This window comes from Anser anser (genome assembly GCF_964211835.1).
Source record: "Anser anser genome assembly, chromosome: 3".
NCBI lineage: Eukaryota > Metazoa > Chordata > Aves > Anseriformes > Anatidae > Anser > Anser anser.
This window is the reverse complement of record NC_139722.1, coordinates 59547940-59575707: the sequence shown is the minus strand read 5'-3', so window position 1 is coordinate 59575707 and position 27768 is coordinate 59547940. Positions and strand designations below refer to the sequence as shown.

Below are 27768 nucleotides of genomic sequence, written 5' to 3'. Positions count from 1 at the left end.
ACAGGATTTTCCTGAAACCTCTCTTCATTAAAGCACAGTAAAATGGATGGAAACAGTCAGGTCATTATCAGGTACTTTTAAAATAATCTCACAAAGAAGCCTAATTTTTGTCACTTCAGTGTTTAAAAGAAAATAAATTATAAAGGTTGTTGGGTGTGAATTTAATCCTGTTAAATCCAGTCTTTTGTTAAATACCTGTTTGCAAACGTTAAGTAAACTTTTAACAAGACAATCCTCTATCCCACCCAATGGAAAGAAAAGTCTTAAGAAGACAAAGAAGAAATCTCAACAGGTTTCATGTAAAAATAAAACATAAATAAAATAAAAACAGTAAAATAAACACAAATAAAAGTAACAATTAGATAGGAAATTTCACTTTCCTCCTACAGGTGAGCCACAAGGGCAAGAATACACATTTTAAAGTTACTGCAATTCTTTTCATTTAACACAAATGTGTCATAACCTGAGTTGGCAGAATGAGTCCAATTGTTAGTGGTTAAGTATGCAACACAGAACTTACTTAACTACCCTGTTTAGCAGTTTCCACTGCTAAAGGATCAAAAAGAAATTGAACAGCAACTTCCATCTAAACGTTCATACAGATTCCTTCCACTGAGATACATTTTCACATCCTCAGGAAATGATGCCCTGATATACCAGCACTTCATCTTACATGTGTCAATTTAACACAGGAACATTTTAATATTCATACAGCAAATAAAGAATACATTGAGGAAAATCAAAGTTTAAATAAATATTGTTCAAGCACTATAAATAGTTTCCGAAACATTTCTGACTGTCCACACATTAACTTCTTCTACAGGGTTCAAAAATTACTATCTATAAATAATTTTAAAAAATTAAAATTTCATTAAAATTTACACAGGACTGGAACAGGTATCATAAGTCACTGAGATGAAACCTTTTTTTTCTGCAGGCAATTGTAGCAGCCAAAGTATTTCATAAACAGTTCAGCTGCAAAGGCAGAATTGCCCAATTTTTTGTAAACTCTACTGAAAGTCTTCAATGCTTTTTCACGCAACATTTCTTTAATGTTCTTTCTCAAAACAACAACAACAAAAAGAAGAACAGCTTTCCAAAAGCTCTTTCTCAAAAAAACTTCTTCTGACTTTCCATTTACTTTATTCACAGTCAGCGTATGCCCACTTGTTCTTAACACAACATTACTCTATGGATTAAACACCCCTTCCCTCTCCACAGTGCTTACTCTCTGGGTATACATCTGAAGTTAGGAATTATGCACCCCCAAGCTTCATTTTGCGAGGCTAAACACAAGCTGCTTCTGTTCCTCGTGTGAAAATGGTGTTCCAGCCTCTTGATCAGCCTTGCCCACCATGTGCTGCACTCAACTGGGAAATTCACTTTTTCTCAGTGAAAGGGGTCCAGAACCTGATAATGCATAATTCTACAGATGGATTTCCTCTGTACCTTTTCCAGTGGCTTTAGGACATTTTATTTCTAATAGAAGTTATCTGTTTTATCATGCAGGCTGGGAGGCTTTCTGTAGTTTTATTTAGGGTAATTATATGTTGAAAGGGCTTTTAGTTATCTTGTTTCAGATTTCATAAAATACTCAGTATATCTGTCATTCAATGTGAGATGAAAATAATTTTGCAAACAATTACAACAGTCTACCATATTGCAGATTAGTTCTTAGAAACTCAAACCTATTGGGAAAAAATATATACAACCCATTCTAAATTAATTCCCTGCTACCGTACGTGTATACTTCAGAGCAACAAAGATCTTATTAACTCAACATACTGTTACTTCTGCCCTTTTAGGAATGTGTGAGATCTCATCAGTACACACAGAGACCAAACCAGAATAAAGACTACTGTTGTTTTCTATGAGGTAAAAATATTATGTGGGAGAGGAGGCAGAAATAAAAAGGAAAAAAAAAAAAAAAAAAAAGAGCATATCAAATGCAGAAGACAAAGAAGAAAAAAAAAGAAAAAGAATTTTAATACACTTTAAAATAAATTACAAAACATGGCCAACAGTACCATCTACTGGGCAAGATTAGGACACAGAATTCATAGCAATGAATACAATTGTTACTGCACCCTGACAGTAACTTCAAGAATAAAACTTATCTTGACCACAAAGCAGTGTGATTATGGACTAGCTCAGATGAAACCTGCAAATTTTGTGTTATCCAAAAAAAATAGATTGGGTAAATGCTCATCATGTCTATGAAATAACTGGACTTAAGTAATGGAATTATACAACACTCTGTAAAGAGGGCCCTGGGACACCGGGAATACAAAAAACTATACTCTGATCTCTACCTAGCAAACATTCTTGATTTCAATCCTGAACATCCCCAGTGATTTCAGAGAGACTGCTCATACAAATTAAGGCCTTTCTGGCATTCTACAGCTCTTCCTCTCTTCAGAGCAAAGGAATCGCCTATAGACATTGTATGTCCAACCATCTCCTATTACATGCCAAACTTTTAAAAAATATTATTTAATCTGAATAAATTAGTAAACGTCAGAACTTGTCTATTCAACCATACCCCTTTTTCTGTGTGTGTGTGTGTGTGTGTGTGTGTGTGATGAAGTCTTCACATGAATGATCACATACTATTTTTTCCACAGAACCCCTGCCTCAGGCACGGGCTGGATAGTATTCAGAAAATGAGGCAGCTGTTGGGTATTTTTATACTCTTTCTTCAACTAGTGATGTCAGTCTTATTTACTCTCCATTGTTTGAAAGCAGATTGACTGCTTATTTTCTTCAAAAAAAAAAAAAACAACAAACAAACAAACAACAAACCTGAAATAACAAGGAGTATGTATTTAAAAAGCTTGAGGCACTCTATCAATTACTGTTACAATGCATTGCAAAATTACTCCTGAAACAATATGTCTGTTCTCAGCCACTCACAAAAAGAAACAAGAATACCTCTTCCTAGCTCTTCATCAGTCTGAGACCTCTGCTCCCAGCTTGTTTCAAAGTCCTTGTCAAGCACCTGACTTCTGGAGCTTGTCTGGTCACAAAATTTTTATTCTTTCATGTATACAGAAGGTTAGGGAAATGAGTCCCAGTACCTGGCTATTCCCCTCATTTAGAGATGAGGACAGATCCAGCCTGCACGCTCCAACATGGCAAAAGACAAACAAGCTAAGCAGGACCCTGGGCTATTTAGACCTCCCTAAATCATCAGCAGCAAAGATTAAATTCCACACCACGATCAACAGGCAGTGATTTTGATCCACGACCCCCACACTGGAATCACTCATTTCTGTCATGATGCTGTCAGCAAGGAAGTCAGGTACTTCAAGCAATCCTCAATTGATTTTAAGAGCTTCAGTACCACTGCAATAAGCAGATCCTGAAGTAATAAAGAAGAGCTAACAATCTGTATGCAAAAGCAAACTTTCTCTCCTATCCTGGCAGGCACAAACAAGAAACAGTTGAAAGGATTACTATCACATTACAACTTGTGCCCCTCAAATAATAAAAGGAACATTCTCTTTATCACTCTCCGATGAAAGCCTAGGTACCATCAGCAAACATAAAATTTTAGTAAGAGAGACTGACATATGTATACCTCTAGTAAAAGATTGACATTTCCCCAAACCTCAGTCTTGTCTGGAGGAAACTTAGCTATTAGCTAATTTATTCTTATTAGCTAATTTATTCTTAGACATTTTCAGTCTCTTCAAACTTTTCCCTCCAGATTTCTCAAGAATAATCTTAGCACCAGAGGGCTTCTCAGTGATGTCTCCCCACTGCAAACTCAGTCTGTCTTATCTCCACTTGACTAGGAAATTGTAACCAAAGAGGTTTTCTTAAGATAACACATAAATCCATGCCAGAGCCAGAAGTCAAGGCTCTGTTGGACATGTTTATGCTCCTGACTGCCAAGATGCTTATTGATCCAGAACCTGACCTATAGAGCACCCCTGGCTCCAAATTATTGCAGCCAGAACATTTCTAAATACCAGATGTTAATATCTCCCAGGGAAACCAAACAAATGACAAATACAAAACAAATGGCTACCTGCCAAAGTTTTGGTTTCAGCGAGTCGTTCAGCACCACATAGGAAGGCTGTGGTATGAGCAAATACAGCACCAAGCCTTCCTGTGTGGTGTTGACCTGCACCAATCACAAAACTATTCCTTTTTCTTCCTGAAATCCTCTGCCTGGGTATTTACAATTCTCAGAGCATAAACAGCAAACAATGCAGTAGAAAATCACTATTTACTAAATAACCATGTTTCATTCCCATTTCTTCAGTGTAGCAGATTTTGTGGTAAAATAGCATGTGATCCAATAAGTAAAGACTCTAATGACTCATGGGGACTCATGACTACTCATGGGGAAGCCCAATTAAAGATCCAAAGGCAAACTTAATTCTGGCATTTCTTGACTTTGGAGTTTTAGCAATTTTAATAGTAAAATTTCCTGGCTGGTCTTTCTTTTTTACAAAGGTAAAGGTGACATCACATTTTATCGCAATGCACAGAGTTAACCAAAAATCCATGGCAATGAATGCACAGCACGGGCTGAGTAATTACATTAGAATGCAAGAGAAGAAAGGTATTTCCAGGTGGTGAAAGACCACTAGGTACATCTGCTCGGGCTCACACATGATCCAAGAAAAGTGTATCCTGCCTTGCTTTCTCCTCCCTATACTACTCCTTCCCAGCTTCCCTGAAGAGAATCCAGCACCTCTCTTAAATATGCCTTCCTGGTAGGGCAGCTATTTAGCTGGTGCCCAGTAGTTGATGTTTCCTGCAGAAACCCTCAGCCTGATGGAGAACTGGCTCCTCTGATTTTAAGTGTAGCCCATGATACTGCAGGAGAAGAGAACTGGCCTTACACAAAGAAAGCACTGCAGTTAGTCACTGCCTGAAACACTGCTGGTGTTTCTGCCGTATAATCACATGAGAAAAAAGTAACTTGTTTTCAAAACGTTAATTATCTCACTACAGAGTGAATGGATTTTAGAACGGGCAGGTGGAAAGATGCATGCTACTGTCTTGAGCTGTTGCACCTGTGAAGTCCAAAACACGGCGCTCTGAATCACGCCTACCTTCCTTACTTTCTTGGCTGGAAACACCCAGCACTGCTCCTTAGCTGACCATTATTCTACCATTCATGTTCCACTATTATAGCTGGTTTTCTGCAATATTAGCTGCCCAGATCTATCTACATGTTAATTTCTTCACCATCAAATTTATTTTTATCTCTTTTTTCAGTGCAATCACAATTTGCAAGTTGGAAATGATGACCAAAACTCTGTCCATGCGGTATGTAACAGTTTACTTTCAAAGCACAAGCACTGGAAATCAAACTCATTATGAAGTACTTCATAAACTTCTGTCACCATGATAGGAAGTAATTATAAATTATTACAGCTTTTCCAATTTAATGAGTACATTTAAATCTTGAAGTGATAGTGTTACTGCCTGCACTCAGCACACGGATTTCAAGAAAAAAAAAAAAAAAAGTATTTCACATTCACATTCACACCATGCAGAGTAACTGGTGAGCACTGACATTTTTCAGAGCATATATTACTTAGCCTGCCACATGAAGGCATTCCGTGATTTGTAAACTATTTTAAACTGGAATTTTCTGTTTTATTTACACATCTTGAAAGAACTCCCAATATACAATGTTAAAATTTTTCTTCCTGGTCTACAGTGCATCATGCTGTATAATTTTTAATTCTCCTTTTCCCCTGTATAATTTGAAATTCTAGCATTTTCCACAAATATTCAGTATTCATCTGTCATAGAGAATGCTCAGAACAGTGTTCAAGAAATATTAACAATTTTAAGCCTATTTTTACTAACAAGTTTTAAGGAAATCTGTTATGAGAATGTGTTTGTACAGCCTCCTCCAATTATGGATGACAAAAATCTAACAACTAACACGGCACAAAATCATAGGAAGAGAACATTTTCAGCATTTTACTGATTTTGGTACAGACGTATACATAAGAGACCATAGGATGGCTGAGAACAGAGGCTTGACACGGCTCCCTCATTTTCATTAAGCTGGGAAATGACTGCCCCCTGGTGCAGTCTATCTCACTGAAGTCTAGTAGGCATGAAACTGGCCATAGGATTTTATAACAAAAAGAAAAAAAGAGTAATTACCTATATCTGGTTGTTCTTCTGCATCATAAGAAAAGTTAAATATGAACAAAGTCTAGAGAACATTGAGAAAAGTTATTTGTAAATATTTCAAGTGTTTGACATTACTTAAAATGGTTTTCACCAGGCTTCATTTACAGAGCAACTTGTATTCACAAAAATGAAGTGTTTCTTAAAAAAAAATGGTTCCTCTTGCTAGCTACATACAGCTATATCAGCTATGCTTGCCTGATAACCTCTGTTGATGAGGCTGGGTATGTGAGCAATGCATTACTCACTACAGAGTTGAGCTATCGCATATTATTTATTGCATAAAAAACAGGAACTCCAATCTATTACCAATCAAGAAAAATACAATCTTTGGATTTGTGCACACGGCTACTACAGGGTTTTCACTGCATTTTTCAATTGTATTTCAGTGTAAATACATGGCAATGGTTTGATGTCTTTAGTGGAACAAGGATATTAAATTTTTTTTAAAGACACATACAACTTTACAAGAAGTAACTGCTACATAAGGCCATTTTCTTGAGGTCTAGAACACAGTATTAAAATAGGCTTTAAATGGGAAAATTCAGGTAGACCATTCAAATCAACCCTATTCTCAGAATTCCACAAAGAACATAATGTATTTTCTATGAGCATGTTTACGGCTTCAAGAGATTAGTCACCCTTTTCACTGTCATTATTTAGAAGCAACCTTGAAAAATAAGTTGTTACAATTGTTTTGAAAGCTTAAAATCCTTACTATTCTAACACCCTTAATTGTTTTGTTATTTACATGAATGTCTAGTCTTCACTGAGTCTTGATATTCTCTGGTCCACTGAGCTCCTCAGGGTAATTTTGCATTGTTGGAAAATATTCTTCCTTCAGTCAGTTTTAGAATGGCTTCATTTCAGTTTCCTTGAGTAGCTCCTTGCTCTTGCATTACTAAAAACAAACAAATAAACAAAGAAAAATGCTACCTGGCCTGTCGTCTCTGAAGAATAATCTTTCATTATTCTATGTCATCACCATCTCACCTCTCATTATTTCTCTAATGCCTGGACTAAAGAATGAACCTCTGTCCAAAAATCTAGTATCTTGTTTGTGCCCTAATAATCAGCTGGCCATAAGAACAACCTTAAAATGAAGTCCAGGCTTTCCTCCAGGATGTGAAGAATCTTACATGATTTCTTGAAATTACACTCAGCTACACCTCCTTAGTTATTTTACTTGCTTTGTGCTTAGTAGAGCTTTCCCATTCCTCTTCTAATTAATGACCCAACCTTTCCCTCTGTTTTGTTTCTTTTGACACAGGGCAACCAGAACTGAACAAAGTAAGTACTAGTGATTTATATGATATTATATTTTCTTGCTTTGTACCCTCTTGTTCCTTCTTCCAACTTTTCGGTGTTATGCTTGCCTTTAACACAATTTCTCTTATTAAAATATAAAGGTATTTCAAAATTGTGAACTTATTAAAAAATACAGAACTGGTTAGGGACATGAAGGCTGATGTCAGCCTTCACAGCAGTGACCACAAGATGGTGGAGTCTGAAATCCTGAGAGAAGCGAGCAAAATGAACAATGAAATAACAGCACTGAATTTCAGGAGATCAGATTTTGAAAAGGTAAATGGGCCCAGGCAAGCTACGTATCTCCAGGGTCAACCTTTTCATACCACAAGATGTATGCCAATGTGCAAGAAGTTAAGGAAATGTGGATGAGGGCCAGCATGAATGAACTGGGAACTCATGACTTTAAACTAACAGAAAAGGAAGTATGCAGAAGGTAACACTGGGGAAACATTATACATTAGAAGGTGTACAGAGATATTGCCCAAGAGTACAACGATGGAATTAGGAAAGCCAAAGCTCAGCAGGAGAAGAAAATAGCAAAGTCAACAAGAAAGGGTTCTATATGTGTATGGGCAGCAAAAGCAAATTACCAAATTGGAGAGTGTCATTGATACACTGGAGGGCTGGGCTGCTGCTGTTCAGAAAAAAACACCTCTACACACTGAAGAAATGGGCTACCAAGATCTCATAAAGTTCTGCAGAAACAAATGCAAGGCCTTGCATCTGGGATGGAATAAAAGCATGCAGTAGTACAGCCTGACACTGGCTGTGTGAAAGCAGCTTTGCAGAAAAAGGCCAGTGGATCCCAGAGGGCAAGCTGAACACAAGACAACACACCATGGCAGAAATGAATCACAGAATATCCTGAGTTGGAAGGGACCCACAAGGACCATTGAGTCCAACTCCTGGCTCCTCACAGGACCACCCAAAAATCAGACCATGTGTCTGAGAGCGTTGTCCAAAGACTTTTTGAACTCTGGCAGGCTCAGGGCCATGACCACTTCCCTGGGAGCCTGTCCCAGTGCCCGACCACCCTCTGAGTGAAGAACCTTTTCCTAACACCCAGCCTGACCCTCCTGTGTTGCAGCTTCATGACGTTCCCTCAGGCAGTGAAGGCCAAAAGCATCTGGGGCTGTTTTAGAAAGAGGGTAGCCATCTGGTCAAGGCATCTGACTATTCACCTCAGCTCAGTTCTGGTGAGACCAGATACAGACTGCTGCATCCAGTACGAGAAAGACATTGATGTATGGGAGCAAGTCCCACAGATGCCCACCAGAACAAACAGAGGCTGCATCAGATGACAGGTTAGGAAATGCTGAGGAAACTTGCTTGTTCCATCTTAAGAACAAAAGGAGAGATTTAACTGCTGTCTTCAAGTACTCAATGCGAAGATATAAAGAGGATGGATCCAGGCAACAGGCACAAGCTCCTAAAGGGGAAAGTTTTTTCTGGAGGATAATCTCATCCCCTTATACCAAGGCAGTATCAGCATAAGGAATCAGTACTTCTGGGTGTTTGGCTGTACTGCTAAAATGTACTGTTAAAAATATTTTTGTTTTACTAAATACTGCCTTCAGTGCACAGGATGTCATGTGCATTGGCACAGTATGCAAATCTCTTCTCTCTGGTGACCTGTGATAGGACCCGAGGGAACGGCATGGAGCTGGGACAGGGGAGGTTCAGGCTGGGTGTTAGGGAAAGGTTCTGCACCCAGACAGGCTCCCCAGGGCAGTGGTAATGGCACTGAGACTGCCAGAGTTCAAGAAGTGTTTGGACAATGCTCCCAGACACAGGGTCTTGTTTTTGAGTGGCCGTGTGTGGACCCAGGAGTTGGACTTGATGATCCTCGTGGGTCTTCCAACTCAGGATGTTCTGCCACGCATCCTATCAGAGAAAGGAAAAAAACACCATGAGAGTAGTCAAATACTGGAACAGTTTGCCCAGAGGTGGTGGAATTTCCAGCCCTAGAGACAGTCTGACCTGTCCTGGAGAAGGCACGGAGCATCCTGATCTAGATTGGCCCTGTTTTGAATGACGTGTCAGACTAGAAAGTCTTGAGCTTCTTTCCAAAGAAAATTAATCTGTGACTTTATTCTATGATTCTGTTTTCTAAAAACAAACCAAACCAACCAACCAACCAAACAAACAAACCAAAACAAAACAAACAAACAAACAAAAAAAAACATGCACAACACATGTATCCCAGATTTCACACGTTTCTAACTTTTCAACACAAGAAATTTTATTAGGCACCAAGGGATATAAAGTTCCTTTAAAAACTCACAGTTTCTAACAAATTTGTGAGATTTCAATTAAAAAGCAGACTGTGAGAAAACCTCATCAATGTTAGTCTAAATGGAATTATAGGAAAATATCAACTACAATCAACAGGAAAAATAATGCAAGAAATCTTTAATACCAAAGCTGTATTTTTAGCTAATGCAGATGAGGACATGGTAAAAAGTAGTACATTTAAAAAAAAAAAAAATGTAATACATAAAATATTTTGAAAACAGAATTGTTATAATTTACGTGGGTAAATGCATGCAGTGTGAAAAATTTAATTAAAAGAACTATTCCAATGCCATTCTAATTTCTAAACTATACCAACCTTAGAAGCACTCATTTTATTCATTTTGCTAGGCACCCACATGACAAAAGCACAGAAAAAAAAATAAACTATTTTTAGAAATAAAAAGAACTAAGAATATGAGACCGTGAAAGTCAGTGACAGTACAGAGATTCTTAGTGAGACAGCAATGTAAGTGGACTGAATTTTCATACTTAAATTTTGAGATTTCTTGTGCACTTGATTACTTCTGTCTGTATAGTGAGGCAGTGCTAATTTATGCCTTCCTACGGGGATGGCTGTTGTCTTTGCCAGCACCAGAAACTGAATCAAGAAACTCCAGAGCTAAAAGCTAACAGGCTACAGTCTCTTAACTCTGAGCTGCAGATTCATGTTTTATTCATGAAAGGAGATACCTACACACCAGCTTGTGAAATACACTCCTCTGGCATTTAAAATTCGTATCTTTCTTATTAAAAATTACAAATCTTACCTTTAAGTCACTTCCCGGCAAAGTACCTATGCCATCCTTCCAGTCCATAGCACTAAATACATCAAACTCTTGACCATTTCCACTAGCGGCAGATTCATTCATGATGCATGCACTAAAAAAGAATAAGAAGAAAAAATCTGAAAATGCTAAAAATGGTTTAATAATCATTTCACTGGACATTTCTTCAAAAGCACTCCATGGATTAGTATTAAACACTTCTCAGTATGCTGACAATGTGGACAAGTGATGACAATGATAAACAAGGGAAAATCTTTGGAAAACCATAAAATGTAATCCCTGCTTTATACGCTAGGAGGTTAGCAATGAGAACTGGAGAGAAATGAGAAATTTCCAATTGCAAATAAATTGACATGGGGAAAACACATGTTAAGTACACCTAAAGAAAACCATTTGTTCTGGGGAACATGAGACAGAAATATATTCAGAACTGATTTAAAGAACTTATTAAGTATAGAAGATATTAAGGTTTTACTGAATATCTCATAACACGCTGATGGGAAAGATTTACCCAAGTTCAAATTAAAATTACAAAATGAATTTGAAACTGTCTGTCATTTTCATTGTGTGACTCAGGAGACCCAGATGTTCCTTGCCTGTCTCCATATAGTTTCACCAAATATTTGATTTGTATTTGTAAAATTCATTTAGACGTAGACAAGTACATACACAGGAGGGAAACTTCAGCTTTGCAAGACCTTATTTTACCAGATCCCTCTGCTTCAGTACAGTAGAAACAGAAGAGAAAATATTTATCTTCAGAAAGAGTGGATTTGGACACCCCATCCCGTGGTAAGCGTTTACCTCCAAAAACCTGCACAAGCAACACTTGCATTACACATGCCACTGGCCCTTGCCTTTGGCCCAGCACTTCTCACCATCACAAAGATGACATCAATTACACTGAACTGCAAATGGTTTTAGCAGCCATTTGGGACTAGCACCAAATTCTTCCTTTCTGCTTCTTAGAAACCCACTGATCTTAAAATTTGTGTCCTGACACCTAATTTAATATTTTCTTGATGTGGAATCTGACTCATTCATTTTCTTTCTGGGACTTCTGTGCTGTGCCTAGCAGCTGAAGCAATCTGTTGCAAAATGAGTTCTGTCTTCAGTTTGTGAACTATCAGCAAAAGCTTCCCTCTTTTCAAACTAATACTTTCTAAACTCTTTAACAAACACTTTCTAAACCTCATACTCTGTCTGCAGACTGCCTGCAAACTTTCCCTGCAAGGATCGGTATTTGAAATTCAAATAGGTAGACAAGTTTCCTTGGTTGCTTGACCTTGTTTTTTAATTTGTTTAAACTTTTAACTTAGGTCCCACTCCTAAAATCAAGTTTCCATGAGTGTCTATTAATACTCTAAAAATCTGAAATTTCCCCCCCCCCAAAAAAAAAAAAAAAGACTGAGCATAACATTTGTTCACTCACAGATAACAGAAGAAGATGCAAACCAAGCAGAAGGAAATGCAGGTCTTCCAGAAGTTTTCGACTGAAAGTTTTAGGAGAAAAATGCTTAGCTAATTAATTCCGCTGTGTGAAAAATATTCAAATTTACATGTTCTTCATTAGAAAAAATGCACCAATCAATGGAACACCACCACTACAGAGAGGTACTACTCCAGCATTGTGTCTGCAGTATGATCTCCCTTGCGTTTCTCCTCAGTTTCCTTCTCATGTGCAGCAGGACCGTACAGTCTTTACCACCCCGAGCAACACCTCACACCATCAGCACTTTCGCTACACTACAGCCAGCACACAGCTGCTCCGAAGCAGGACTTCAGTCAGGAACCACCGCTCATGGTGAAAGCATCTGTGCTCCCCTTCGCTCCACACGTCAGGCAGGGCTCAGAGATGGGGTCAACAGCCCTCTGTGCCTACAGAAGGCTCTCTGACAAAAGGACACGGGCTTCACGTGACACATTTGAATTAAGAAGTACATCATTTAAAGTGTCTTTTTGATCCCTCATTTTAGTAATCCTCTATGAGATAATACTGAAAAACATACTGTCAATGCACAAAAATTCATTTTAAAATACATCAATAAACCCACACAAATTCAGTGCAAACTGAGAAATTCCCTAAATCCCTAGACCTTGTCTTTTAAAATCTCTACCAGGTAATACCTGCCACCCTACCTTAGGGCAGCTCCCACAACACAACCTGGGCAGTCTCTATCTGAGCCCGGGCATGGGGCATTGTAGAGCTGAAGCCCACCAGGAATCCAGTCTTCAGCACAGCAGCAGAGCAACTCGAGCGGGCTGGCACCAAACTCAACAGCAGCCTGGTGGCAGGGACATAGACATTCTCACAAAAACACAAGACCTAAGCTGCTAAGAAATAGCTGAAAATTCGGTCTACCCAGAAATACATGAAGGGGGACATAAAGCACACTGTTCCAGGCACGCTGGTGTGATGAGCTACCCACAGCTAGGCGAGCTAAGCACAGACAAAGCTGCTTTCTGTATTAACTGAAGTTTCTAAGTAATCCTAAATTACCATCCTATTTAGCAGACACTGCACTCAACCCCTCCATGGTTTATTATGGCAAATATGTTCCAAAGGTTTCTGCAGAAGGAATAATGAAAAATGGGAAGAGGCTCGGGAGTTGGTGGGGAAGTGTTTCCTTGCAGCAGAGGCTGTCCTGAAGAGAGGAGCAACAGTGAGCCGTTGCATCATGTTGTCCTGGCATCTCTGATGGTGCCACTTACATTACAGACACGCTTTGTAATAGAATCAATTGGAAAAAAAAAAAAAAAAAAAAAAAAAAAGAAAAGGACACAGGGAAAAAGCCTTGCAGCCTAGCCTGCTGATGCAGGATGTAAACTGCCTGAAAAAGTCAAAGTAAAATCTTGGTAATAGAAAGGTACAGGGCACATTTATCTTAAGAGAACACACAAATTTTAAATTAATTGCACCTAACAGAGTTTTCTTAGGTAACAATCAGAAATAAGGATGTATTCTATTGTTTGATAAGGTATTCATTATTGTTTTCCTCTTAAAATTAATATCAAAGGTACAACTTGTACTTTCACATAATGGTCCTTTTCTGCAGCTTTCAGAAATGTTCTTGTTGGGGATGAAAAGGTTACAGGGCGATGCAGATAGAAATGAATTTACCAAAAGGAATTACATTTAACAAAATATCTGTTTCCAGCTTTCCTGAGTTTGAACAGATGAAAGATCAGTCTACATCCCTCTACTAATGATAATAAGAAGGGAGAAAAAGACCTATTACATTATTACAGCTATGTGAGACTAAAAAAAAGGACAAAATCATTGCAATATATACATCTAAATCACAGGAGAAAGAAAACTCCTGAACGTCTTATCTACTCATTTTCATTTTCATTTTTAAAGCTCTGATGTAGCTCTTTGAACTAGTATAACTCCTTCCATAATAATTTCATTTGCTATCATTTCTGTCGCTACAACACTCCCAGAAAGTAGTAAAAATGCTAGATGAATACAGGGCCAAGCAACGACCGTGCTGTGCCGATGCCTGTCAGTGAGTGCCATCTGGCGTGAAGGTAAGGCCATCATAGTAAGAACTTGAAACAGTCACCTTCCAAAAACATCTCCAAACTCCACTATTAGGGATGCAACTGTGTTTCAGTCTTCACAGCTGTAAGCTGCAATGTCTATAGGAGTGTGCTGCATTTTAATATTTCAACACTAATGTTGTTTTAGACATACACAGTAAACTCATTAAACTAAGCATGCATATGAAATAAGATTACACACATCCTTTAGAAAAACCTTTGTTTTTACCAATTGGTTCAGCAATAAATGAGTACTTCACAGGGCTGATACTTAACGAGAATAAGAGCACTAAAAACGAGATGGATTCACCTGGTGAAAGATTCTCTATTTAAAGATTTAAACCAAAGAAATAGGCGAGGATATGCCAGTTAAACTTGTAAGTAGTTTCTGAAGTAATTATAGAGTTTTGTACTGAGTACGTCAAAAAGTAATAATAGAAGAATTTTTCTTTCAGTTAGTGCTTAAAAAATTAACCAACACCTACCCAAATTTTGAAAGTCTCAGATGCCACCTTTGAGAAGCACGAGGTAGCACCGTACATGATTTCTGACCCCTGGGCCCAATTCAACACAGGTCACCAGGCAGCAGAGAGAGGAGGTTTCAACAGTAAAGCCAGTAGTCAGCACCACCAGATGGGCATAACCTGCCCGTGTCGGTATGCCTTTTTTTTTTTATGCATTCCTGTGTGTTTTTATTTTTACTTTTGAGGACTTCTACAAGTACCACGCCAGGAAAGCCGAGCAGCCTTTCTCCAGGAGAGGAAGCTGGTGTCTGCTTCCATCCCAGGCTATCAGCTCTTCCTTGGAGAGGTAAAACCCGGGACATGGAGACAGAGGAGGTGGAAGCAATCAGTGGGAAGGGTGAGGTCCAAGGGACAAAGAGGGAGAAGGTGATGTCCTGATAACCACAGCAATCTCCCCTCTGCCTTCGAGGCACCCAGGCAGCTGGAGACACCAGTCCTAATAGACGTTTGTGGAAACAGAGGCACCATTTTTTTGTCCTAACACCGCAGGTGATAATTTTGGTCATCTCCAAGGAGAAGGCTGCTTAGCATAGCGTCCACAGGCTGAAGGGACACAGGAGGGACGTGGTTTTCCTGCACACAGGGGAAATCAGCAGGATCAGCAGGAGACAATGCCGTGTACCAGAGCTGTGAACACACCAACCAACCTCTGGCAGTAGAGTATGAGTGGATACATCGTTGTCTACTTTAGCATATAAGGGTGGGAAAGTGACCAGGGCTGAATCATCCCCCTGCCCAAGGCAAACACAGAACTACCCCACACAGCACAAGCTCCCCTTTTGTTTTAGACAGACTTCGTTTTAAGCTAGCTTCACAACAACAGCAACAGCAAAGGAAAGCCAAAAGTCACGCATAGCTACAGCGCAGAGCAGAGAGCAGTACTTCCTACTCGGTGTAAGGGGGTGAGCCCGGCTTTCCTTCTCATGATCATCTGCTCCAGCAGGGTACACCACACACTCATCTCTTTCTCACCCTTTATCTTTTTGCACCTGATTCTTTACTTAAAGAAAAACAACCACAACAGGAACAGAGCAGGAAATGGTAAAATGCTTTGAGGCTATCCACTGTGTTTTAATATCTGCTTTTTAAATATCTATTTAAGGTTTTAATTCTTTTTAATGTTTCATTAAAAGAAGTATCTGCAGATTACACGTTTCCTTCAAAATCTCATTTTTCAAGTAGCTTTCAAAAACTATTTTTCACCAGTTCTGCCACTCTTCTGTTCTGTGTGTTGAAGAGCTGTTTGAGTCAATTTCACTATTTTGCCTGTTGCACATGAAGTTTATTACAAACAAATTATCTTAAAGATGAGCTATATAGGGGGGAATGGCATTCACAGAGGGACCTAAGCTTAAAATTCTTTGCCCTTCTTAGCACTTGTAACAGAAATCAGATCAGATTTCCTGTTGATGATGCCCCCTTAGTATTATTTCCTCTTATTTTACCTATTGCTGCTTTTCTGCCTGCCAGGTTCTCCAGGGACACTGTTTGTGTTTGGTCTTGCTTCCCAGCAGGTAGGCTTAGTCTGTTTCCTCACAGAAGGAACCTGGCCACATGCAATACAAACTGCAGACTGTGCTCTCTGATAAAAGCAAGCCTGCACCAGTGCTAAGAAAGGTTTATGATGCCTCCACCTGAACCTGGTCTCTGCCAACACAGGTACCAGAGCTAGAAACTGCGTAACATTTACTGTTACACACAGGCTTTGGCTACTGCATCACTTTCAAATACCCACAGAGCACTGTAGTACCAGTATTTACCCAATGCCGAAATTATCCCACCAGCTAATGAAATTTACCACCCACAGCTTTCAACTCATTCAGAGAACCCACACCTTGCTCTGAAGAAGTGTCTCCTCTGCTTGTTACAAGCTGTGCCATCCTGAATGGAGGTGTAAGCTACTCAGACCGTAAGGCTTGAAGCACAACAGCTCTGAAATCCCATTTGTGAATTTCTCTTAATTCCCTGAACCAGGCACAGAAAGTGAGAGAACACTTCTACGTATGCCTCCTTCCTTCCCCTGTGCAGACATCTCAAAAACTGTGACGCACCAAACCCTGACATTGAATATCACCTGACCTATTTCAAATCATCACCAAGAGAAGTTAGCTGCCCAGTTAACTCGCTCTGCCTCTGCACACTCCTTTTCTCTGACTCGTGCCCTCCTCCTCCGCTTCTGCCTGCTCTTTCCAGCTTCCACGAGGTCTGCAGTCCCTAAACGATTAGTGCACTTTCTTCTAGCTCCTAAATACTGGTTACTGCATTTATCCTTATCTCCTTCCTTTATCTACAATTCATAAAACTCGTATTTCCCACTGCGCTGAGCAGTCCCAGTACCGATGCAACAATAAGCTGTGGCTATATACACACTATCACTTTCCTCGATAAATCTCGTGTCACGTAATCACTGGTTACTCACACCCATCACTTACATTTGATAATCCTACTTGCCAGCAGTATGAAAAAGATGAAGAGCAAATGGAATAACCCACAAACATCAGCCCAAGTGATGCACAACAGAACTGAAAAAGTCAGAGGAAAAGGATTCATTGTGTTATCGTTTTCTTGAAAGCTGTAACTTTTAAAAGCAACAATGTAGCAAAAAATCACGAATCAGTATGAAACATACTCAACAACTAATAAAAACAAAGTTCGCTACAATTGCCCAGTTGACAACAGAAACCCATCCAATAAGACGGCTGCTTCAGCCACCGTCATTAGCACGCCACGTTCATTAGAAGACCAACCAGACCATAGCCAAAAGCCGCTGAAGTCACGCTGGGAAAAAACGACTACCCGGCACCACCAGGACCTAAACAGAGTGCTTTACTGCCTTCTACCGCTAGTTTCCCTGAGTTTCTCCCTTACAGATGTTAATCATCTGAACTGCTGGGAATGAGATAACTTCCTCGGTAAAAAGAACCGCTCGCCTGAGGAGGCTTTAAATTTGCAGCACGAAAATTCTGTGACGAGTCTCAACGCAGACAATTTCCTAAAACACCGTAAAGTGGAGTTTGCATCTCTCGAGTTTCATTTACGCTTTCCACCTGACTTTTGGGACTCCCTACAAAGCCGCGCTTCACGACCAGAAACAAAAAGCAAAACCGCTCCGCCTGATGCCACTCCGCCGCACCGGGGAAATAAGGAACCAAACAGGAGGCAAACTGAAAATGCAACTCTTGTTACATTTCACCCTGCAGCCCGCCTAATTGGGCGCGGGTAATTACAAAATAACACACATTATAACCCTCACCGCCCGAGCAAGGGCCTGGTGGCCGGGAAGCTTTTCCCATGCGGGCTCAGCCCCGCGTCCGAGCGGGGCAAGCGGCGAAACGGCGCCGAGAGCCGCCGGCCGGATCCGGATCCGGATTCGGATCCGCTCCGGAGCCGCTCGCCCGGAGCCGGCGGCAGCGGAGCGCACCCGGAACGGCGCGGCCCGGCCCGGCTGCCCGGGGCCTACCGCCAGAGGTCCCTCCTTGGCCAGTTTTTACGGCGTGTTTTGCTGCACTTGAAACTTTCTGGAGAGAGAAAAAAAAAAAAAAAAAAAAAAAAAAAAAAGCTCAGGTCCGCGTCTCGCCCTGGAGCGCGGAGACAAAAGCGGCCGCTCCGCTCCGCTCCGCACCCTGCAGGCGGGCAGCGCCGGGGGCGGCGGGCACGGGGAGCGCTTCTAGCGTCGCTCCGCTCCTCTCCCAAATTTCTCTCCCGCCCCACCCCGGCAATGAAACCGAGCGGGGGCAGCCTGACCCCCCCCCCCCCCCGCCGCACCGCACCGCAGCGCAGGGCCGGGGGCGGCGGCGGGGGTGGGAGAGGAACCGGGTGCCGGGCGTTCCTGAGGAAGTTGCACAACTGGAGAGGGACTCCGCTTGTTTACCGGGTCCTTTTCTCCCCCCCCCCCACCCCACCCCGAGACGGGGATCCGAGAAAGGGAGGCTTGTCTCCGAGTGGAAGGGAAAAAAGACTTCACCTTCTCCTCCCTCCTCCCCTCCCCCAGCGAGGAGGAGGAGGAGGAGGAAGAGGAGGAAGAGGAGGAGGGGGGCGAGCTCTCTTTTTCTAAGGGGTTGCGGGGATTTGCTCCTCGGCCGCTGGCAGCCAATCTCCGGGCATCCCTCGGCGGAGAAGTCACCCCTTCCCGCGGGAGGGAGGGAAGGGAAGGGAAAGAGGGGAAGAGAAGGGAAGGAGGGGAAGGGAAGGGAAGGAGGGGAAGGGGCGCTTCGCCCCCCCGGGGGGCTGCCCCCCGCCCGCCCCGCTCGGCCCCGCGTACCCGCAACCCCAGCCTCCGCCGCAACTTTTTCTCTCACGCTCCGCCGCTCGCACGCTCCGGCCCGGAGCCGGGGGGGGGGGGGGAAATGGGGGTGGGAAGCGGGGTCCCCGCAGCCTCGCCCCCCGCCCCGGCCGCTGCCCCCCCGCCGGCCTCGCCCCGGCCCCGCGCCCCGGGCGGCCGCTCCGCGGGAGCGCCCCCCCCCCCCCCCCCGCCCCAAAATCTTTCTCCCCCTCCCCCCGCCGCGAAAACAGCGCCTCGCACACACACGTTAGCGAGAAACAAGTGTGCCGATATCCTGTTGTTACGTGCACCGGCTGCACAAAACAGGAGGGGAGACGAGAGGCGGCCGGCTGCGGCGCCCCCCCCCCCCCCCCCTTCCCCAGCCGGACCCCGGCACGCAACTTGGCCAGCAGCCCCCGCCGCCGCCCCCCGGCCCTTCGGGGCCCCCCGGGTGCGGGCAGCGCCGCACACCCCCGGCAGCCCGGGGCCGGCCGGCGGGGACCCCCCCCGAGCAGCCAGCGGCGGTGACAGGCGGGGACCCCCCCGCAGCCCCCAGCCCGCAGCGGGCAGGGGTCGTCGCCGTCCCCCGGCCGCCCGGCCGCCGTGCCTGCCGCAGCCAGCGAGGCGCACACACCGCACGGAGGCAGGAACTGAGCACTCAAGCAAAAGACTTTTTTTTTTTTTTTTCTTAAATCGCTACGAGCTTTTTTTTTTTTTTCTTTTTTTTTTTTTTCGCTATGTGCATGTGTGTGCAAACTTTCCCCAAAATGGCGGAAATTGGGAGATGATTATATTTTAAATACCTCTCGCGCACGACCAGACAAAGTGCGGAGGAGCGACGGAAAATACAAACTCTCTCCGCTGCGCGCTGAGCAGGCCTTCGCGCGGGGGGGGGGGGGGGGGGAACGGACCCACGGCACATTCAACCGGTATCTCCCGGCAGCCGCCGCCGCCTGCCGCCTCCGACCGAAAAAAACGGGGCTTTCTCACACCCCTCCCGGCCGCGCGTTGTCCCCCCCCCCCCCCCTCCCCGGCGCCCGCGCTTCGCCCCGTCCTCCCGTGCGTGTGAACAAAGAGCCGGGCCCGGGGGGGCGCGGAGCGCAGGGCCCCCCCCTTCCTCCTCCCGCCCTCCCCGAGCACCCCCGCAAGCCGCAGCCCCCCCTTTTTCCCGACCCCCCCGCCCCCCTTTTCCCGAGCCCGGCGGCTGCACCCGCATCACATTGTTCCCCGCGGCACGGCGGTGCCCCGTAAGTGGCATTAAATGGAGCCAACTGACAAGCTCATTGGTGGGGCAAGTCTGCAAAATGTCTCTCCCCTTCCCTTCCCCCTCCCTTCGGAGCCCCCTCCCCCCGAAAAAAGCCTCCCCCCCCCCTCCCGTCCCCGACGCATTTCAGCGGCTCCCTCCCCCATATACATAGATATGCACATCCACATACGTGCGTGCGTGCCTGTGTGTGCATATAAACGCGAGCATATATATCCCCGTGTACTCCCTTCGTGTGTTTGGGAAGGGAAAAAGAAATGCGAGGCACCTCTCTCTTTCTTTTGTTCCTCTTTCACACTCACACACTTATTATTTCGGGAGACACCCGGCGCCCCGGCCGCTCCCCAGCCACTTGGGAGCCACTTGCCCACTTTCCCCGGCATTAACTTCCATCCCTGCCGCTCGAGGTGCTGGGGGAGAAGCCCCCTCCCCTTCCCCGGCTCCGTTTCGTAAGGGAGGGAGAGGAGGTGCGCCTCTCCCTTTATCTCTCGCGCTCTCTCCAACTTTCATCCTCACCTAGGGCCGAAACCAAAACCCATCACCGGCCTCCGCCAGCGCCGCTCCCTGCGCGGCTGGCGGACCGGCTCGGAACCCGCCGCTCCTTACCCCCCCAAATTCTCTCTCTCTCTTTCTCCGGCTCTCGAGCAGTCCTGACAAATATGGTCCAGGGCTGCGGGCACAAGTGAGCATGCGCCCGCCGAGCCAGGGCTGGGGAAAGGGGAAACTGCCGCCGCCGCCGCTCGCTCTTCCTCCCGCGGCCGCGGCTCCGGCGCGGCGGCAGCGCGGGGCACCCGGCGAGGCGGGCGGCGGCGGCCCCCGGCCCCGAAGCCGGCCCCGAAGCCCGGCCCCGAGCAGGGGCTCCGCCGGAGGTGCGGCATCTCCCCCGAGCGCCGACGCCGGGGGAATAATAAGGAGGCTTCGCGCGGCCGCCTGGCGCTATTTTGGGCCCTTTCGGCAGGGATGCGCTGCGCTTTTTTTTTTTTTCCTCCTTCTTTTTCGTATTAATTATCTTTATTATTTTGTTGGCGGCTCCCCCCCCCCCAGCCTTCCGATGCCGGCCGCGCCGCCCCGGTGCGGGGCGTGCCGTGCCGTGCCGTGCCGTGCCGTGCCGTGCCGTGCCGTGCCGGGTGGGCGGCGGGGAGCCCGGCGCTGGCCGGGGGCGAGCGGAGCTCCGCAACTTTCCCCGCGGTCCCCCGGCGGGGCAGGGACCCCCTCACCCTGGGCCTCGTCCCATTCCCAGCCTCGCCGCTTTACCAACGAAAAGTGCTTCCAAGCGTGCCACCTGCCTACGTCCTCGCCGCCGGTCCGTTCCCCTGTGGTCCCGGAGCAAAGCGGTCTCCGGCGGCTATTTTCTGTCACTTGGCATTGTTCGGAAAACACCGAAGGCTGGAGGCCCGTCTTATTGTATGGCACCGGCTAGGGCGGACTTCCTTCACCTAGAAGGAGGTCTGTTATGCAAAAGAGCATTGAACAAAATAGACCTACACGAGGCCTAACTAGGCTGGGGAAGAGGGAGGAAGAAGGATTGCAATCTGTTGTATGCATGATACTTGAAATATATATATACATATATATACATACATACACACTTTCAGGCAAAGCCTAAACCAACACAGAATACAATCCTAATTATACCAATCATATATATATATTCACACCACAGAATACCTCTGTGAGATGGCTCTATCAAGAAGTGGCAAAGTGAATTTTACATTTTTAATAGTTTGGCAAGTTATTATATCACTTTTAAAACAGCCCTTGGGTCTCAATATAACTTCTGTTAATCCCAGTAATTATCGACGTCCAGACTTTCCCTTGATTTTACACACGCTTCCTTCTACAATTACAGGGACGGCTGTGGCCCAAATTACTAGATCGGGAGTAGTAACAATAAATTACCAGGAATAAATGTTAGGATTCAGTATCAGCAGAAATAAATACATGACAAAAATGCTCATCTACAAAGTCAGAATAACAAAAAGTGGTTTACACCCAAACGAATGAAACCTTTTTGCCATTTTGGATACAGGCTGTGTTACAGTAGCACACCGATGACTGGGGCAGCCTCCCACTGGACTCAGGACAGAGGTGCTCCTTCTCTGACACAAGGACTTCCCAATCCCAGCTTCCATTCACTGAAGTATTTACTTAAGAACTTGTGCTAAAATATTTAAGAATCAAATCTGACCACTCTCATTCCTTAAACTATGCCCATGCTCAAATAATTTAAACGTGACATTACTTAGACTTGCAGCATACTATCCCGAGAGCTTCTATTTATCTAAGTTTATTTTTCTCACAGCAGTAAAATGGAGCTTGTGACTAAGTGTTTGCAGGATTGGTGCCTAAGCGCAATACGTAATAGTTATTTTATGATTAACATTTCTTGTGCCCATCCACCTCAAATGGCATTGCATATAGGCTGCAGATTTCATCAATGAACATATGTTCATTAGAAACTAATTACAGAAAACAGTATTAACCTAATTGTAATAATTAGTGATAACATACATTTAAACTCTTCTAAAACATGGACCCAGAAAAAAAAAAAAGAAAAAGAAAAAAAAAAGGAAAGGATGAGAAAATTCCTATTTCCCTACAGTGAACTCGCAGTTGAGGAAATTTATGGGTTAGAAACAAAGAATAAACTGTAAATGAAGTCATTCAATGCTTTTCTGAAAATCATTTCCTAATGTTATTGAAATGTTTCTATGAAGATAGTTGCCAAACAACTAGATTATTCTATTGTAGCCTTAAATTAGCTGGGTTCTGCAGAAGACATTTAAAGAATGATAGAATTTGGTACTATTTAAAACACTCTTTAGGACGCATGACCTGTACTGATTATTTCTCCAGATGACAGCGAGATTTAGGTGGATAGTGTACCGTACCCTGTTAGCAAGACGCATTTCTGACTAATCTATGCAAAGAACACTCATTTTGAGTTATCCACAGCTATTTTTTTTATGCTTGAAAAATTTTGTCCCTTTTTCTTTCAAAATCTTACAGGGAGATGCAGCATTTGTAAAACCCTGTTACATTCTAATCCATCTGATCAATTTGCAGAAGTTGTAGTCCCTTCCAGAAAATGACTACACAGATGAAAAAGCTCCTTGAAGGATATATGTTGGAGGTCAGAAGCGAAACCAGGTATTTGAACCAGAGCAAAGCTATTTTATTGGGTAAGTAGTTTAAAATGGATAGCTCTTTGATTAAAGTAAAAGGACCTGGGAAATTAATACAGATTCCTTCCATTAACTGTCTCTTCTTTGATTCTTGCCCTAATCGTTTTCTGGCAGCTCATGATGTGTACTAAACCCATTATTTTGTCAATAACAATTTATTGAGTAAAAATAGATTGAACATTATTTAAATATGCTCTTTAAGCATTATTTCTGTTGCCATTTTATTGAACACTAGACTTCCATCTGTATTCCAAAGACTGAGGATTTTGAACACTTATTTTCTATATGTAAATATGGCGTTTAATATGATTTTGGCAGTATGTTTAATGACATATTTTGAAGTAGCTAAATTTGGTCTCTCTGTGAGTATTCTTGCAACTCGTTGAATAGGTGTTTGTGCTGTAGCCAAATACTGATTATTTTTCTTACAGCATGTGCATGAGCATCCATATACACAGCTTCCAAATCCCAAATTGTGAATACCATTTAAGGTGGTGAGAGGAAAAAAACGTACATTATCGATTCAGTTTGCATATTGGGTTGATACCATCATGCAATCTAATGGCTCTTCTTCAAATACCAAAAATTAAACTGAGGAAAAGAGAGACAGTATTTACATTATACCAAATTACTTAGCACTTCTGGTGTCTTGATTTTTGGAATACAGACTAAGACGCCTCAAAGATGGCTGTATTTTTTAAAAGTAGCCTGCACGTGACGTTTTATCATCCTTCTTCTAGCAACCTGTGCAGCTCATTGTGTGACCTTTCTGACCTGTGACAATTACCTATCGGCCACACGATCCTTCCCCAAGCCAAACCAGGAGGACAGGAGATATAGCTTGAGGGAAATCACTAGCAAAAAAGAATATGTTGTGTATGATACTATGTTAAATTTTAAGCCAGAAAGATAGAAGCATAGAGATTTGAGAAACTGGGGGTGAGGAGAGATGGTGTATATGCCAGTCTAGAAAGAAAGACAAGCCAGTTGCAATCCATGGTGATTCCAGTTCCACATTACAGTGCTCTCTTCTTCTCCAGGGACTTGGTGTCCCCACAAATGTGAAGAAATGAAGACTGACCCATTATCAATAGAATCTTTCTTGTGGAAGACTGAAAGGCAGCTGTGGTTTTTGTTTGTTTGTTTTTGTTTGTTTGTTTTTGTTTGTTTGTTTTTTCCTACTAGTCCCAAAATAATTATCAAAGTTTATTCAGATGCCACACTAAACTGGAGAACCAGTAGTACATCCTGTCTTTCAAATCCAGGTGTGTGCCCTGGCCACATCCTAACCCTGTACCAGAGTGAGACTTAGGCACGCAACACTCTTTTTTCCTGGGAAGGAAATCTGAGTATGAGCTCTTGAAAGAAACTGCAGTGTTCTCTGTACAGGTTTCAGCCCAGTACACACTTGGACACACTCTAGATGCAGCCTTGGAGAGCTTCTTTCTATAGAGTAGCAGTTTCAAGGCACTGCAAAGTAGGTGTTCTAGGGATGTCACTGAAGTTGCAAGACTGCAGAGATTTCTAGAAGCAGTCTTCACCCTGCAGGAAATATGAAGGCAGATATGGAAGCTATGGGATTCTGACTGCAGAAGTGAATCCAGGGCAATATTGCCTATGAAAACTTTGGGAAGCATGGGACCAGGCTAACAAGTTATAAAAGCAGAAAAAGTTATTTGTAAGACTGGGTCAAATGGAAATTTGGACCTATAATGGGAATATTGATGTGGACTCTTGAGCCAGGAGAAGGCTGAAGATGGAAGCCTGGGCATGCGGGTTGCACATTAGGGCTTGAAGAACTGACAAAAGCTTGAATCAGTTGAAGGAAGCAGGGAAGGGCAGGAGAGTCCAGAGTGGTAAGGAGGAGGGGTACAAAGTTAGAACTGAGACTGGGCCATCTGGAATGGATGATGGGCCAAAAATAAAAATGGTAAAAATAAAAGTCCTGTGGAAAGGGAAGGGCATGGAGTACTAAAGAGAAAACATAGTGTGCAACAATGTGGAAAGGGGCAGAATGTGAGGGGGCAAAGAAGGAAAAAGGGAAAGAAGGGAAGGAACCTGTGTTAGACACAGCTGGAACAGCACAAGAATTACAGTATTTAAAAATGGGAGTTTCATGGTGAGATTTTCAAGGAGCAGTAATGAGCAATGTCTTGCTTATGGGTGGAGAGGAAGGCAACCACCACAGGGCTCTTTTTGACATGGAGTTCTGTTCCTGCATCTTCTTTTCTAAGGAGAGTGGGCACAGAATGCACATAAGGGCCACTATCATTTCCTTTAGCAAAAGGCTTTGGCTTCAACTGTACCTACGATTACAATGGCCTCTCAGCAGAGCACTGTGCTGGAAAGTCTGTTCAAGCTGGGTACTCAAGACCTGCCATCCCAAAGCTGGTAGTCACTCCGAGAGCTAAGACTGTGGTTTTAAATATGCACAAAGAAGGAAAGTTGACGAGGCAGCACAGGAACAAACCTCATTCTTAGGAACAGAAGCTGAATGAGAAAGGATTGCTGCCTTACACAGAGAACAATTGGGTTGAAATAGGCAACAAATGAAGGGTTTATTTGGTTGGTAAATTTTCTAGATCTATAATTGCTTCTGAAGAATAACTGGAAGTAAATCAATAGCTCATGCTGTAGGTCTGATTGGACAGCAAAGCCTGCCAGCATAGGGAAAGAAGGAGGACGTCCTATCCGAGGTCCTTAAGACACAATGGCAGGGTGAAAGCTAGCTCTAACTTGCTCTCTCTGGAGAGCAATAAAACATTCTTTAGAGTAGCATGTGTTAGACTTAGTGACTCACAACCACATGTGGATGTTCCTAGCAAAGCAGAAATAGATCCAGCAGGAGATGAAGAGGAAAGAATCCTGAATTTTGCATCTACTAGCCCTAAGATCAGATGACCCTAAGAATACATGTAGACTCATCTTCCTTTATTTTCAGTCCTTTTTATCTAAAAGGTTGTTCTAACAGTTAAATGAAATACTTTGTTCTAAAAAGTTAATGATGATGTAAGACAGATGGCATTTAACAGGTAATAAATACATACATGATGTATGTAAGGTAATGTACAGGGTTTACTCCAAACAAACAGATTTCACCTTGAAGTGGCTAATGCAAGAGCCTGGCCTCAAGGGTTAACGGCAGCAGAAGGAAAACAGAAATGCAGCTAGGCTCTAGCAAACACTGAATTAAGACTTTCTGGACGTTAATAAGAGGTCTTCCTTATTGGAGTGTTCAGAGTTAGGATTGTAACAAAACAGGTATTCAGTAGGCCTACCAAATGCGATTGCAAGCAAAGCAATAGGCAGAGCATCTCCTGTTAGCTTCTAGACCCAACCTCCCATGTAGAACAACAAGTGCAGTCTTTATAACATTTTCCCAGTGATGTCATGTCACATGGATATGGAGCAATAGCATTCCACTCTTTGACAAGCAATAGCAAATATTAATAGGGCCTGTTTCTGAGCATGACAACAAATGGTTTGTTCAGAATCTGAGAAATTCATATTCCATTGTCACCAATCCTGAGTCATCAGGCTCTGAAGAGCTGACTCGTACTGTTGCTTGGCTGGAGTAGCGGGCATTGTTGCTATATACTTGCTACCGTGGATTGAGGTATGTAAATGGAAATAATAGCCTCATTTAAGTAAAATAGAGTTTTGATTCTGGACTCTTATGTTATGCTCTAACCCTGCATGCTAGGAAAATAATCTGCCAAAATCTCATTTATTATCTAGAAAATAACGAGGAGTGTGGATGAGTATTCTTAGAAAAATAATGACGCACAATAGTAAGAGAAGGGAGTACCTGCCTACCTTAGATTTCAAGGTTCAACAAACATGTTTTAATGGAGAATGCAGTCTCCTGGCTACCACAACAAAGCAGACAGGATATTCTTTTTGCTTTGAGTACAGAACTGCGTACGTTAGTAGTCTGTACAGGCTGATGCGTGTTCATGGACGAATCTGCTCATGTTGGTTTATATTCACAGTTTACCACAAAATGATTTGATTTCACTATCCGATGACAACAGAAATGATGTATATATGAGTATACCAAGCATTCAAGAACGCAACTTCCAAAAAGATGTTTTTATTTAAACTGGTTCATGTGCACGTGTTCAAAGGCAAGCTTCACGGAATACTTAAGTCCTCCTGACTTCCTACCCCCAAGGAAATCTTTGCAAACTGAAAATCCTCTGTGGCTTAAATTTTAGAAAGAGGATATTGTGGCATATGAACATGAACCGTATAATCATTATAACAATTAGAGTACCGTATCGCGAGGCATATCTACCCTATTTTACCTAACTTCCAAGTATTGAAACTAGTAAAATTAAGTTAAAAATGAAAGACTTCTAGGCTTGCAGTGCATAAATACTGCATTTAGGGGTGGCGGCAAATTTCCAGGAAACACTTAAAAATTTGCAAG

At 43.1% G+C, this 27768-nt stretch overlaps 1 protein-coding gene across 16 annotated transcripts in view; it reads right to left on the bottom strand.

Annotated features, from left to right (window-relative positions):
- The window catches only part of L3MBTL3 (L3MBTL histone methyl-lysine binding protein 3), an 88791-nt gene extending 67219 nt beyond the window's left edge, over positions 1-21572 (bottom strand). For 2 of the 16 annotated variants that reach the window (XM_083832546.1, XM_083832535.1), the window contains exons 1-3: positions 12699-17052; positions 11992-12052; positions 10542-10653 (exon numbers count right to left, since the gene is read on the bottom strand). In XM_083832546.1, the coding sequence (XP_083688672.1) occupies positions 10542-10643 (102 nt within the window). In that variant the 5' untranslated portion in view covers positions 10644-10653; positions 11992-12052; positions 12699-17052. The other 14 variants (XM_083832538.1, XM_083832540.1, XM_083832544.1 and 11 more) reach the window with 14 other exon arrangements.
- Between the last annotated feature and the right edge of the window lie 6196 nt (positions 21573-27768).